Consider the following 12,918-nt stretch of genomic DNA (forward strand, 5'->3'; position numbering starts at 1 on the left):
CTCTCCCAAATTGTTGTTTACAGCAACAAAACCCCAGCAGTTCCCAGTTAAGGGCCAGATTCCTTTGCAGTTAAAGCCCAAAAAAGTCCTTTAGACTCTGCCTCTCCCTTACAGGTTTTTCTCCCACCTTGCACATTCATTTATGTCCCCTGCCACTCTGCACTTAAATTTCCTTCTCCCACAGCCCTGGAGGTGCTGTATTCTGTATTCCCTGAGGCTCAGAAAGGTCTTGGAAAAATTATCAGGGGTAAATTTTGGTGTCCCCTCCATGGCACAGTGTCTCCAGCCTCACAGCAGCTCCTGCCTGCCTGGGGTGACCCCCTGAGCCCCCCGTGTCCCCCTGTGTCCCTCAGCCACCCATCAGCACCCCCAGCTCAACCCCTCTGCCCACATTTGCATCCTCAGGCCATTAGAAAGAGGCAGCACTGGAAATTATGGGATGGGATATTGATGATCTTCAAAAGCCAGATTTGCTGTAAAGGCACCTCTTTATTTTTGTGCTGCACAGAAGCAGCTGGAGCTGATTCTGGGGCAATTCCTTCTGCTTTTTTTTTTTAATTGTCTCTTCTGTGCATCTTTTCTTAGGGTGGGATTAGGATAAAGTTTCTCCCCAGAGGGTGTGGGACACTGGAACAGCTCTCCAGGGAATGGTGACATTCCCAAAGCTGCCAGAGCTCCAGGAGTGTTTGGACAATGCTCTCAGGGACAAGATGGGATTGTTGGGGTCTCTGTGCAGGGCCAGGGCTTGGATCAATGGTCCCTGTGGATCTCTCCACCTCAGGAAATTCCACAATTCCCTGGCATTGCTGATAGCAGTGAAGAAGCCCCATTTCCCAATGGGTAGAGATGCGAGGAATTTGTAAAACCTCTCAAACCAGGGAGGTGCATTTGCAACACAGCTGATTTGTTCCATTGCAAAACTTGAAAGTAGAGAGTAATTCTAGCATTTCACTACACTACACAGATCCACTGGTCATGGAAACCCTGGGCTGCTCTCCAGTACAACCACTGAAGCATCACCCATTCCTCTTTATTTTTTAAAAAACAAAGCATTAATAGCATTTTCCCTCCTATTAAAGATTGTTGAGATCATGACCTGGTTGACTTTCCATAATGATCCATAACATAAACTAGAATCTCATTAAAGAGATGTCTCTGTAGTTTAAAACTTGATTTCTAGACAAATGATCCAGGACTGATCTTGAACAGGAAAGGAGTGGGAACAGGTGGTTAGACTAGAGGCAGGAAATTAGGCCTCGTTTCTCCTCTCAGCTCTCACTGATTCACTGAGGATTCAAGAAGGTGTGAAAGGCTCTCACTGCAATTGTAAGAGCACCTATTTGCATCTTTCCATACCCAAATACCTTTAAAGAAAGTCACCACCTTCATTTTAATTCTCTACAGTTCATAGATGAGGGGGCTTGTACAATTCCAGCCTCAGCACCGAGAAAAAGGTGAGATTAAAATGTAAAATGAATCCCCAATCAAGCTAAGAATATTTTAAACCTGCCTTGTTCTTGTTTGTGTTACATGTGCCAGGAATTTCTTTTAAAAATATTTAAGTGTTAGTAGATTTATTTTTGCTCTAGCTATTTAATATTTTACTGTATTTCTATTATGCCAAAACAGCTTCCTGGCATGTTCTTGTAACAGCAAGTTTTGTTGTAGCAAACAAAAGATTTGGATTCATCCACAAAAAAAAAAAAGAGTTGTTGAAGGATTTTAGGGTTTGTTTGGAGGAAGATATTCTTTAAAATATTTGCCTGCATGGCAAGAGGTGAAGAAAAGTCTAAGTTAATAAGTGATGAGCTTCCAGAACTCCAGGTAAAGGAAGAGCCAGCACGGACAGAATGGAATACCGAAAACTGCCACACCAGATCTGACTCCAGATTCATCTTCAAAACAGTGTGTTAAACCTTCAAAATTTACTCTAGAGGGAAATATTCCTTTATAAATAAATATTCCTCATAAATAAAGGAGATTATACGATTTATAATGGGATTTTCTATTTCATCTGGTGTTTTTTTTTTTAAAGACAAAAGTGTTTTTCCAGCCAGCTTGACTGTGCATCAATTTCTGCTCAGAGCACAGGAGCCGCATCTGGAGCAGGTGGGAAGTTTTGCAGCACAACATCCAAAAGGAAAAAAAGGAAATCAAATGTTTCCCTGACATGTGGAAGAGATAAGAATGAACAAAAGCAACTGCCCCAGGTACACAGGGAAAGATGGTAAAGGTGACACGAGCTGGGGTGAGGGGTGGAGATATGAAATAAGGAATTAAAAATAGAATTACATTTTCCTCCTGGCAATACACAAACAACACTAAGTGCCCTTCATAAATTTCACCATTGTTGCTGCAAGTGGGAGGCCCATAAATCACCCTGGGAGTGGAGCTGGCACTTGGAAAAAGCCAAGTGGGCTGAGTGTGTGTCAATAAGTTCCAGCAGCTCCACCAGCCCTGGACAGGATGGAGGGGAAATGGATGAAATCTTGGTTTGCTCTGCAACAACTTTTCTAAAACACCTCCCTGCCAGCAAGGCCAGCAGCACTCACCAATATTGGATTTTGTGGGTGATTTTGTGGGTGATTTAATGCCTTACCTGCTGTGCAAGGGGAGAGCTCTGCCTGCCCTTCTTCTCATCTCTCACAGGGAACAGGGACTTCAGCAGCTTTGGCATCTGAGGCACGAAGGACTTGACAGGATTCAGGTAGGAAGCAGCCAGGCTACCAATACCTGTTGGAAAAACAAAATATTCATACACGAAAAGAATTATTCTTTGGAGAAAGGGAGGGAAAAAACCCAAAGCTGACCTAAAAACCCGTATAAAAAAATTTTAAAAGCTTCTTTTAAAAAGAAGTTTTAACTGAAGTTTTAGCTTTCAAAACTTCTTTCCTAAGATGACTTCTGTGGTCAAAGAATTAGCCAAGGGAAAGCACTCTCTGACTTTTAGTGACACTCAGGAGCTGGGACTTTATTTAGCAGTGACTTTATCCCACCTTTAGGAAGTTTCCTGAGCTGTACCTGGACCAGGGGAGTTTTGGGAGCTGAAGAAGAGCCCCTAGCTGGATCAGGAGAGTTTTCTGAGCTGAGAAGAGCCCTACACAGATCAGGGGAGTTTTGTGAGCTAAAGGAGAGCCCTTACCTGGATCTGGGGAGTTTTCAGAGCTGAAGAAGAGCCTTACCTGGATCAGAGGAGTTTTGTGACATAAAGAAAAGCCCTTACCTGGATATGGGGAGTTTTATGACATAATGAAGAGCCTTACCTGGGTCAGGAGAGTTTTCTGAGCTGAAGAAGAGCTCTCAGGATCGGGGGAATTTTGTGAGCTGTAGAAGAGCCCTACCTGAATATGGGGAGTTTTCTGAGCTGAAGAAGAGCCTTACCTGGATCAGAGGAGTTTTCTGAGCTGAGAAGGGCCCTACATGGATCAGGGGAGTTTTCTGAGCTGAAGAAGAGCCTTACCTGCATCAGGGGAGTGGTTCTGCTGCCCAGAGCCTGGCAGGGAGGTACGAGATGGACTAATGCCTCTACTGGAGTTTGTGGCACCTTGGGACACATCTTGCTGACTCTCCCACCGACCCTAGAGGGGAACAAAAAAAAAGGTTTTTTTTTTCCAAGTTAGCACAAGAGCAGGAGCACAGCAATCCTGACACACCCTGCACAGCCCCTCTGCCAAGCCCAGAGTGCCAGAGCTGAGGAAAGACCCTTCCCCAGAGGTGCTTTTAGTAGGCAAACCCAGCCCTGCAAAGATGAGCACCCTCAGCATAAAGGCAGAGAAAAAGTTTATTTTTATTTCTAGACCTCACAGCTGTAATATTTCACTCACTTGTGCTGCTGTGTTGTGGAAGTCACAACCAGGTGAAAATAATATGGCGCTGTCTGCCCAAAATTCCTGAATATTTTGTGTAACTACTGAGGAGAAGTGGAAGCAGTGCCAGGAAAAAGGGTGAGGACAGACCTTTAAACAAGACAAGAAATACAAGACCTAAATGCTGGATTTTTATGCTTGGAGAAGAAGGAGCTAAACAGATCAAGAGGAAGCAACTGTGGCACTGCGAAGTTTTCTGGGAAAGTTGGAATATTCAAGCTGTGGATAGAAAGGCAAAAAAGATAGGACAGGTTAGGGTTTTGAAGATCAAACAAGATTATTTTCAGCCCTGATGCAGATGAGGAAGAAATAAGAGACAGAGAAAAGAGCAGCTCCTTTGCCTTCCCAAGGTCCCAGGGCTCTCTGGTTGGGTTTCCCCATGGATCCCACATACCAGGGATGATTTCTCTTGCTTTTACATAGGTCCACTGTGGTTTTGGAACTTTCCTCTCAACCTCACAGCCAGAGACTGGCTCAGTGACAGAGAGAAACCCCAGGCCACTGTTTCACAGCAGCATGTGTGTGAAGAATCTGTGAGTCCAAATCAATTTTTTATTAATACTCTCATCTTGCTAGGCAAAATAATTTATAAATTTGCCTGCAGTGATTACTCCAAGTGACTGGCCAGGGTGTGGCTCTGCTGGAAGTTTCACGTGGATGCAGGACAGGTCTTGGTTTTGCTTCACCAACTGAGTGTGTAGAGCTGGAAGGGAAACCAAAATTCCACAGGGTTGTCCTGAAAATGTCTGAGGGAGGCACACATGCAAAATCAAACTGCCAAAGCAGCTCCTTCTGATTTTCCTAATTTATAGAAGACCTGAAGGCAGTCAATATCCATTTATGAGCAGCCTATGGGTCAAAAAAATCCAGGCTCAGACTCTTCAAGAAGTCTCAGGGTCTTGTGGGAAAGTGTTGTCCTGTTCAGGTGGCAAAATGTTCTCAGGGTGAGCTTGGAAAGCTTCACCTTTCCACAACCAGAGGCTGCAAGGACAGGATGGTGCAGCCAAACTGATAAAAACTGAAGTCTAATCCCATTTTTTTTTTGGTGAAGAGTTTTGCTGTGGTTGGTGCAAAATCTGGATTTTATTGTACACCTGAATTTTGCTTGTGTTTTGAAAGACATAACAGCAAGAGAAATACTTTCACAGTAAAAAGGTGCAGGAGTTACAAGGGATGGAAGGACCTGATGCATCCTAGACCATAAGTTTAGTGTATTTTTTCCTGGAGGAAGAGGGGGAAAATGTGCTTTTTCAAGAAGCTCCCCACTGCTGGATGCAAGGAATTAATCTGACCTTGAACATAAAAATAATGACAGGCAGCCAAACTAATCTTAACTGGAACTTGAAGTCATGAATGTTTCACAAATAATAAATAAGCCAGGATAGGAGGAATAGATTTCTCCACTGGGTTGAAGGTCATGGTGAGCAGCCCAGGGCAAGAATCATTTCCATTTGGATCTATAAGTCAGTCCCAGGGAAGCTGCTCCTGCTTTGAATAGCAAGTAACCTCACTTGGGCAGAGCAGGACCCGTCCTCAGCCCTCCTGCTCCGGGTGCTGCAGCTGGGAAGACAAATTTGGGATAACTGGGAAGACAAATTTGGGATAACTGATGGATGTCTGAGGTCACTGAGGCATCATCCTGGAAGTGAAGCTGGTGAAGGCCAGCAGGAGTTTGTTAATCTGCTGGTTTTGAGGACTTTGGTGTTTAAACCCTTCTTGGAAGCTTCCTGCTCTGCCCATGCTTTTAAACCTCCAATTCCAGCATTATCTTTGACCTGCAACTCATTTATGTCTTACACACATCCAAGAGCCATGTCTGAGGCTGGAAAAGTCCACAAAATGCTTTTTTCCTATTCCTCATCACCAAACTCTTTATTTTTAATTTCATTTTGGCTTTTGTGTTTCTATTAGTGCAGATTTCTCTCAGCTTATCTTATCATGTGCAGAGAATAACAAAAAATTAGAATACTCAAACCAAATAGCACAAGAATCAAAATAATCTTGAAATATTGGTTTTGTTGCCTCCTGGCCTAGTCTGCCATCAGCCTGGTTGACGTTGGCACTGGATTAGGAAAAACAGCTATGGAAGAGTGAAAAGCAACTGAAAGCTTCATTTTTGGAGAATATAAAGCTTGATTAGTGATCCTTTTGGATCTTGGGACAGTGATCCACTTAAATATAAATGGATCAAGGTGCCACATCTTGAGCCAAGCCCAAGTGCTCCTGGAGGCCGCAGAAAAAGAAGAAACAGAAAGAATATTACAAATACTCAAGAGTATTGTAGCTTACTAGAACAGGGACTCAGTGCAGGTAGAGCAACTAAACAATTTTCTGAGTCGTGATCTGTTGAGTCAGAAGTGCCCTTCACTGGCTGTTCCAAGAGCAAAATGGTTTCAAGCAATATCTTGACTTTCTAGCCCTGTTTGGGGAATGCTGAAAAATGGAGTAGGTAAGGACCAGCAGAACCCTTTCAGAATATTCATCCTGCACAGAAAGAACGGCAGCATTTGGTGACTTTTTCTGCAGCAAAAGGCTTTTTTTGGTAGGATCTTTTAGAAATTTTGCTTTACCTTTGATACTATAGATGACCACATTTTCTCAGTAATTTTATGTGTTTTGCCAGGAGAAACAAAATGAAGGTCCTGGGAACAGGAATGAGAAAAGGATTTGTGTGGTTGTTTACTTAGGGCATGTCGGGTTTTTGAACTGCATTTGCTTTGGAGTGATCAGTTTTAGCCTGAGGGTCAGATTTGGGACCCTCAACTCTGAGATGACAACAAACCATCAAAATTAGGTTAATCAGGGCAACAGGTGCAGAAACATTTTGGAAAAAAAAATACTGGAGAAGTTTCTACTGTGCAGAGGGAAAAGGTAATTCATGAATTATTTTACTACGCTGTATTGAAAGACAACCCATGTCAATCTCACTAAAATGAAAATAAAAATAATTATAAACTATATTAACTTGATGAAGTTTCCAAGTTTCCCATCTGGATGTCATCCAGCACTCCCCTGCGTTGCTTTGTGCACCACTACAAGTTTTAAGTTTATTCTTATTATTTTTCAAGTGCTGTGAATCTCTTCTCTCTCCAGAAGGGTGGTGAGAGAAAGAGAGGAAGCTTATAAATCATTTGCCCAGAGGAGTCATCATTTCATGAATATATTTGCTCTCTGCCAAGTGACCAAACAGAGGTCAAGTGATTTAATTTAACAAATCCAAGCAGCCACCAGAAGAATGCACGTCCCTTGATGTGTTTTAATGCTGTTTATAAATGGTTTATTTTTATAAAACCTTCTCCTTCTTCTCCTCTGCCTTTCCTTCTTCCACACATCCTCCATGAGAAACCCCAGGGGATTTATTTCATGCACAAAACCTTTAGGGCAGGTAGGGATGATCACTACCTAAGTCATCTCAGGCTTTACCTGACAAATCTTTCCTTGAAGTTGACAGACCATTAAAATGCAGCCACTGGGTAAGAGAAATGAATAATTCTTGTGTTTTATTATTTCAGCAGTTCAGAAAAGGCTCAGGAAAAGGTGACCATGGAGCACTGGGACACAAGCAAACAGCTGGGACACACAGCTGGGACAAAAGGCACTTGTTCTCATGAACAGCAGGATTATTCAAGTTCAATTTACAATTTGCTGAAAGAAAACTCTGGTTCCCAGAAAAACCTGAAGGTTTAATGGCATCATCTTGTCTTACTTGGAGTTTGAGCTACAAATCCTGGGCCTTTGGGAAAGGAAGGACAACTGTGCAAGACAAAATGGTTCTTGTCAGAGGCGTTTTAAGAGCAACTTGTGATATTTTTCATCAATATGTGATTTAGTCTGATCTGTGAAACACCTCAAGGTGCCTTCCATTCATTGTGCCTCTGATTAATCCAGATTAGTCAACTCAATTTTCAAATTCTGAATTAAACTGAATTAAATTAAAATAAATTTCCAACAAAAGCCCCCTTGAACATGAAAATTCACCCCCTGTGTCTGATATCAAGACTAAGATACTCAATACCCCTGCATCACTTGATGTGCAAGGAGAAATCAAACTCATCTCAGCCTCTCCTATCCACAGCTGCAGTGATAACAGGAGTAAAAATTGCCTTTTTCTCATTTAAGCAAACAGACAGAACCTAGAGGTTCAGGTCAGTCCTGCTGACAATATGAAAGTCCATAAAACTCTTTTGAAGTAAATCCAGAAATTAAAAATTCCCAGGAATGCAGAGCTCAGTGTGAGCCATCCTGCTCCCTGGAATCTCTCTGTGCCCTCAGCACACTGGGATACTCTTTAAGGTGCTTTATTCCCCAAAATGTGCCAATCCCACACCTCTGCTCCAGCCCTGGAGAAGAACTTTTCCAGCTCTTCAGGAGGATGTGACCACCCATCCACGTTTTCACTGCCAAAGTCTGCAAGATGAATCCATGCCTTAAATCTTGAAATTTCTAAATTTCTCAGCTGCCTGTTGTAGTTGCACTGACACCATCTTTAATTCTTATTTCAACTCATATAATATTCTTGTTTAATACTTTCTTTTTTTTTTTTTTTTTAAACAGGGGAATGAGTCCTGGCTCTTCTGAGTGATGGAGGATGGAATAAATCCCAAATTTTACCAGCATGGATGGTGCTTGACATAGAGGAATGAATGAGACTCAGGAGCCCTTTCCACAAAGCTAAAAATCCATGGTAAAGGCAGCAGGGATGCAAGGAACAATAATTGGAGAGAGAAATAGAGAAATGGAATAAAAGTTAAGGAAAGAAATATTCTGGAATGTGCAAAATATTCTGCACCCAGTTCAGGTGTTGTTACTGTCCTGTGACTGCTTTCTCCTGTGATACATAAAATCACTTGTTTGGGATTGGCTTATTATAATAAACAACACCCAATTCCTGGTAAAATAACAATAAAATTACAATCCATGACTGCTGGACAAGACTTCTTTGCCACCAAATTTCTCATCAAGGGAAAAACACATCCAGCTTAACCAAAACTCTGCCTGCCAAGCTCTTCTCAGGTCCTTTATGCTCAACTGGACAGGACTGATCTCACCTGTGAGCTCTGTGATGTCCAGGTGCTACAGGGATATTTAAGGATTTGTTAAATATTTCACTGGAATTACAAAAGCGTTTGCTCATCTTCTTATTGAAACTGGATCATGGCACGACAGAATAGTCTGGGTTGGGAGGGTTTAAAGATCACCAAATTCAAATTCCACTTTCTGCCCTGGGCAGGGACACTTCCACTAAGCCAGGCCGTGCCAAGCCCTGCCCAATGTGGCCTGGAACCAGAGATCCCTTCCAAACCAGAATTCCCAGCTGGGGAGGTCCCATCTCCATGTCCTGAGGAACAAGTGCCTTGGATTGAAGCTCACTGCAAGCCAGGGGAGCAGCTCCACCACCTCAGCTCCACATTCCTGCAGCACAGAGTCTCTGGCAGCAACTACAGCCACGGCCAAGAGCTGCAAAACCTCATGCAAACCACTGCCAACAATTCCAGCCAACCAAAGCTTGGGACAAGGGGTCATTCCTCTGAGAGCACTACCACAAAACTAAGGAAAAGCATGTTTTCCATTGGCTCAGTTATTATTGTAAAGTCATTTGTTCAGAGAAATCAAGAGTTGCTCACACTGAACTACAAAAGCCATAAAGGCTGAGCAGGATTTGAGAGAAAGTCTCAATGTTTATCTCATCTCCAGGCTAATATTCACTGGCAGATATTTAGATATTTGCTTGCTTTCATGTCTGTTTTTTTCAGCCGAGAGGGAGTTATTTCTGAAATGACTTCACCCTGTCCAAAAAATCTGTGAGAGATGGCACTGAACAGCTCCAGCTCTGTAAGAACCCATCAGATGCACCCAAGGAGAAAAGTTCTCTGCTTTGTACCAGTTCACACTGCATTAATGACAGCATTTCAATGGAAAAACTCGTTTGCTCTGTGCTATGCAAATGAGGCACCACCAGCAGCATCTTCAAAGCAGAAAATGAAAGCGTGTGAGTGAGCAAAATCAACTTTATAGTGAGATAAAAATTATTATCCCACTCATTAGGTGGACCTAATGCATTACCTCTGCTGGGACCTTTGGACTCTGAAACATGCAATGAAAGAAATCATTGAGGGGAAGGGAGGAGAAAAACAGAAATCATTAAGAATCCTAATCTTTAATTTTTGCTTTAAAAACCTTACAGTATCGAAACACCCCACAGTTCTCTCCAAGCAGAAGTTGCTACAAACACTTTATCACCTGCACATATTTTAGCATTCTCTCCATGGATCAGATGTAGCAGATTTAGCAACCAATGCTAGAGCACTACATCAAAATTCTATTATTCTGTGCAACTGCATTATGCATTAAAATGCCTTGTCACCACCAGATTCTCCCCCTCAAAATGACTCCACGCTTGCTGGGCAGAATATCTATCAGGAGGAGATCCTTCAGTTGATCTAGGATTTGGAAAATAAGCTTAAATTTAATTTTTTCACCTTTTAAAGGCATGCTTTGGGTCTCTAGTGGTGTTTTTAGATGGGCTTTAGATGTTTAAAATGGGCTGAATTATAACCCACCACAAGTTTAGGACCACAGGGAGGTCAGGAACTTTCTTCACAGCCTTTATTCTCTCTAGAGCTGGACTTGAACTGAAATATGGACCCAAAACTCTTCCTTTCTCCCACAATTTTTCCCTCCACCCAGGTGAAAGCTCTGGAGAAGTTTTAAAGCTGGAAAATGCTCATGAGCATCCCACAGAGGCTGGGACAAGAGCTGGGAACTTCCCCAGCGCAGCACATCCAAACCTATTTCTGCCCCAAGGATCCAGGAGCACTTGGGGGTTGCCCATTTTTCACAGATATTTCCCTTTTATGCTCCTAATCACTGGTAGAATAGAGAAATTTCCTTTTTATCCCAGTTTTCCCAGGAGATCTGCAGATACTCACCCTGTTACTGCTCAGGTTATAAGGGGGGGCTAAATCCTGGCGGCTTGCAGAAAGCTGGAAGAGTTAAAAGAAGCAGAATTATTTCTTAACAAGAACTTTAAAAAATTTCATAACTATGCCTCTTGGCTAGTAAGGCTGAAAACAAACAGTTTTGTGGTTAAAGCAGAAACAAAATCCAAGAAATTAAAGGTGAAAATTTAATTCTTGACCTGGGAGGAGCCAGAATTTGCCATTAGTTTGATTACTAGTTCTATCAAATGATTTCTTTCCAAATTTTGGGTAGAAGTCTCATTTTTATGCACAACACTGGTACAAAGCTTAAGTTCGGCATATACTTGTAATTTGTTTTCAAATCTTCTAAACAAAATGAGAAAAAAAATATCCTTCAACTTGTAAAGGAAATGAAAAATCTCCATTGTTCAGGGGGAAAAAAAAAAACAGCACAGAGGGGTCAAAAAGAAGGAAATTCATTGCTCTATTCCATGACTCCAGGACCTGAGAATGAAGGGTGGAGCTGCTGGAGATGCCAGCAGGGAGAACTCACCCGATTCACGTTGGGGGAGCTCAGGCTCCTGCGGTAGAGTTTTCCTTTCCCCATCAGCTGCTCCTTTACAGCAACTTCCTGGCAGTCACAGAGAGCAAAAATAAGCAAGTAAGTGTATTTGGCAAGAATTAAAGCTCTGAGCATCCCAGGATAGCTTTGTCTACACAAGTAAAATGTTTCTGAGCTGCCTTGTGGCACTGGATGATGTCTGTAAAGTTTACGCGGCTAAAATTGTGAATGGATAAATTTTAACATCTGGTATTTTGCTGATTGGCACGTGTAGGATTTTGCAATCTTGATTCCAGGAGATGACAGAGATGCAAAGACTGAGATTCTCTTTCCTAGCTCCTATTTTAATCCTTTAAACTAATTATAAATGACAGGGAACTTGCTTTCAATATTTAAAGTGCATCACACTTCCCTGTGAATTGATAGTGGGCAGGCACAAGCTCCAGCTTGTTTTGCATAACTTTTCTCTTTGTGCTTGCATAATTTATATCCAGGAGAACAATTTTCAACAAATGTTTTTCTCTCCTGTATTTTTCCTGATAAACAGATCAAGTTATAGTACTTAAAATTAACCCAATCAATGTCTTTTTTTTTTTTATTGGCAGGATGGCTTTGGTGAATTCAAAGTAGAATGTGGGCAAAATGACAAAAATTCTACTGGCAATTGCAGAAACTATTGGTAGAGCTTCAGAAAGCAGAAGCTTGCCACAGACATGTTTTATGAAAAATCCTTTCCTTAGGATTTTTTCTGCTGAGAAGCTGAGAGGCCTCAGGAGAACTGTAAACAATGATTATGTAATTATAATTATATAATTATTATCTGCTGTTGTGGAATGCAATAGGTGCATCTTTGATTGGTCTCATGTGGTTGTTTCAAATTAATGGCCAATCACAGTCCAGCTGTTTGGACTGTCTCAGTCAGTCACAAGCCTTTGTTATAATTCTTTTTCTATTCTTAGCTGGCCTTCTGATGAAATCCTTTCTTCTATTCTTTTAGTACAGTTTTAAAATAATATATATCATAAAATAATAAATCAAGTCTTCTGAAACATGGAGTCAACATTCCCATCTCTTCCCTCATCCTGGGACCACTGTGAACACCACCACAAAAGGCCACACAACTCCTTTTCCTGAACCAGAATTAGCAATGAACAGCCTTAAAACCAAACCAAGCCCCCCAGAACTGAGCCCTGAGCGGGGAACTCCCATCCCCATCCATGCTGGAGCTGAGCCAGGACATCTCTGCTCCCCTGGGTCTTTGCCACAGGCCCACTTTGGGAGGCTGAGGTGTGCGCTGGGGTGGATTTTGGGGTTGTTGGGTGGTTTGTGTGTGCTCAGGAGGGTGTTTGGATGGCACACAGTGTTCTCAGCACTCCCTGCTGCAGCCAGACCTGGCGCAGCCGGTCCAGGGTCAGGATGTTCTCCACAGCCAGGACGCTCCGCAGGTATTTCTCAATGTAGGCTTCAGAGTCAGCTGATGCTGCATCTTCCACGTTTGCTGCCATCCTGGCCAGTGCCTCCCTCTCCTCAGCCCCTTGAGCATCCTGGGGAGGCAAAAAGAGAGGGCAGA

At 42.4% G+C, this 12,918-nt stretch overlaps 1 protein-coding gene across 2 annotated transcripts in view; it reads right to left on the reverse strand.

The window, feature by feature from the left end:
- Positions 1-12,918, reverse strand: part of KIF13B (kinesin family member 13B) — a 124,903-nt gene that overhangs the window by 16,029 nt on the left and 95,956 nt on the right. Inside the window, exons 33-38 of one of the 2 annotated variants that reach the window (XM_058020197.1) lie at positions 12,740-12,892; positions 11,340-11,417; positions 10,796-10,849; positions 9,930-9,950; positions 3,461-3,578; positions 2,600-2,733 (exon numbers count right to left, since the gene is read on the reverse strand). In XM_058020197.1, the coding sequence (XP_057876180.1) occupies positions 2,600-2,733; positions 3,461-3,578; positions 9,930-9,950; positions 10,796-10,849; positions 11,340-11,417; positions 12,740-12,892 (558 nt within the window). The remainder of the gene's footprint in view (positions 1-2,599; positions 2,734-3,460; positions 3,579-9,929; positions 9,951-10,795; positions 10,850-11,339; positions 11,418-12,739; positions 12,893-12,918) is intronic. The other variant, XM_058020198.1, reaches the window with a different exon arrangement.

This window comes from Melospiza georgiana, chromosome 3 (genome assembly GCF_028018845.1).
Source record: "Melospiza georgiana isolate bMelGeo1 chromosome 3, bMelGeo1.pri, whole genome shotgun sequence".
Taxonomy (NCBI): Eukaryota; Metazoa; Chordata; class Aves; order Passeriformes; family Passerellidae; genus Melospiza; species Melospiza georgiana.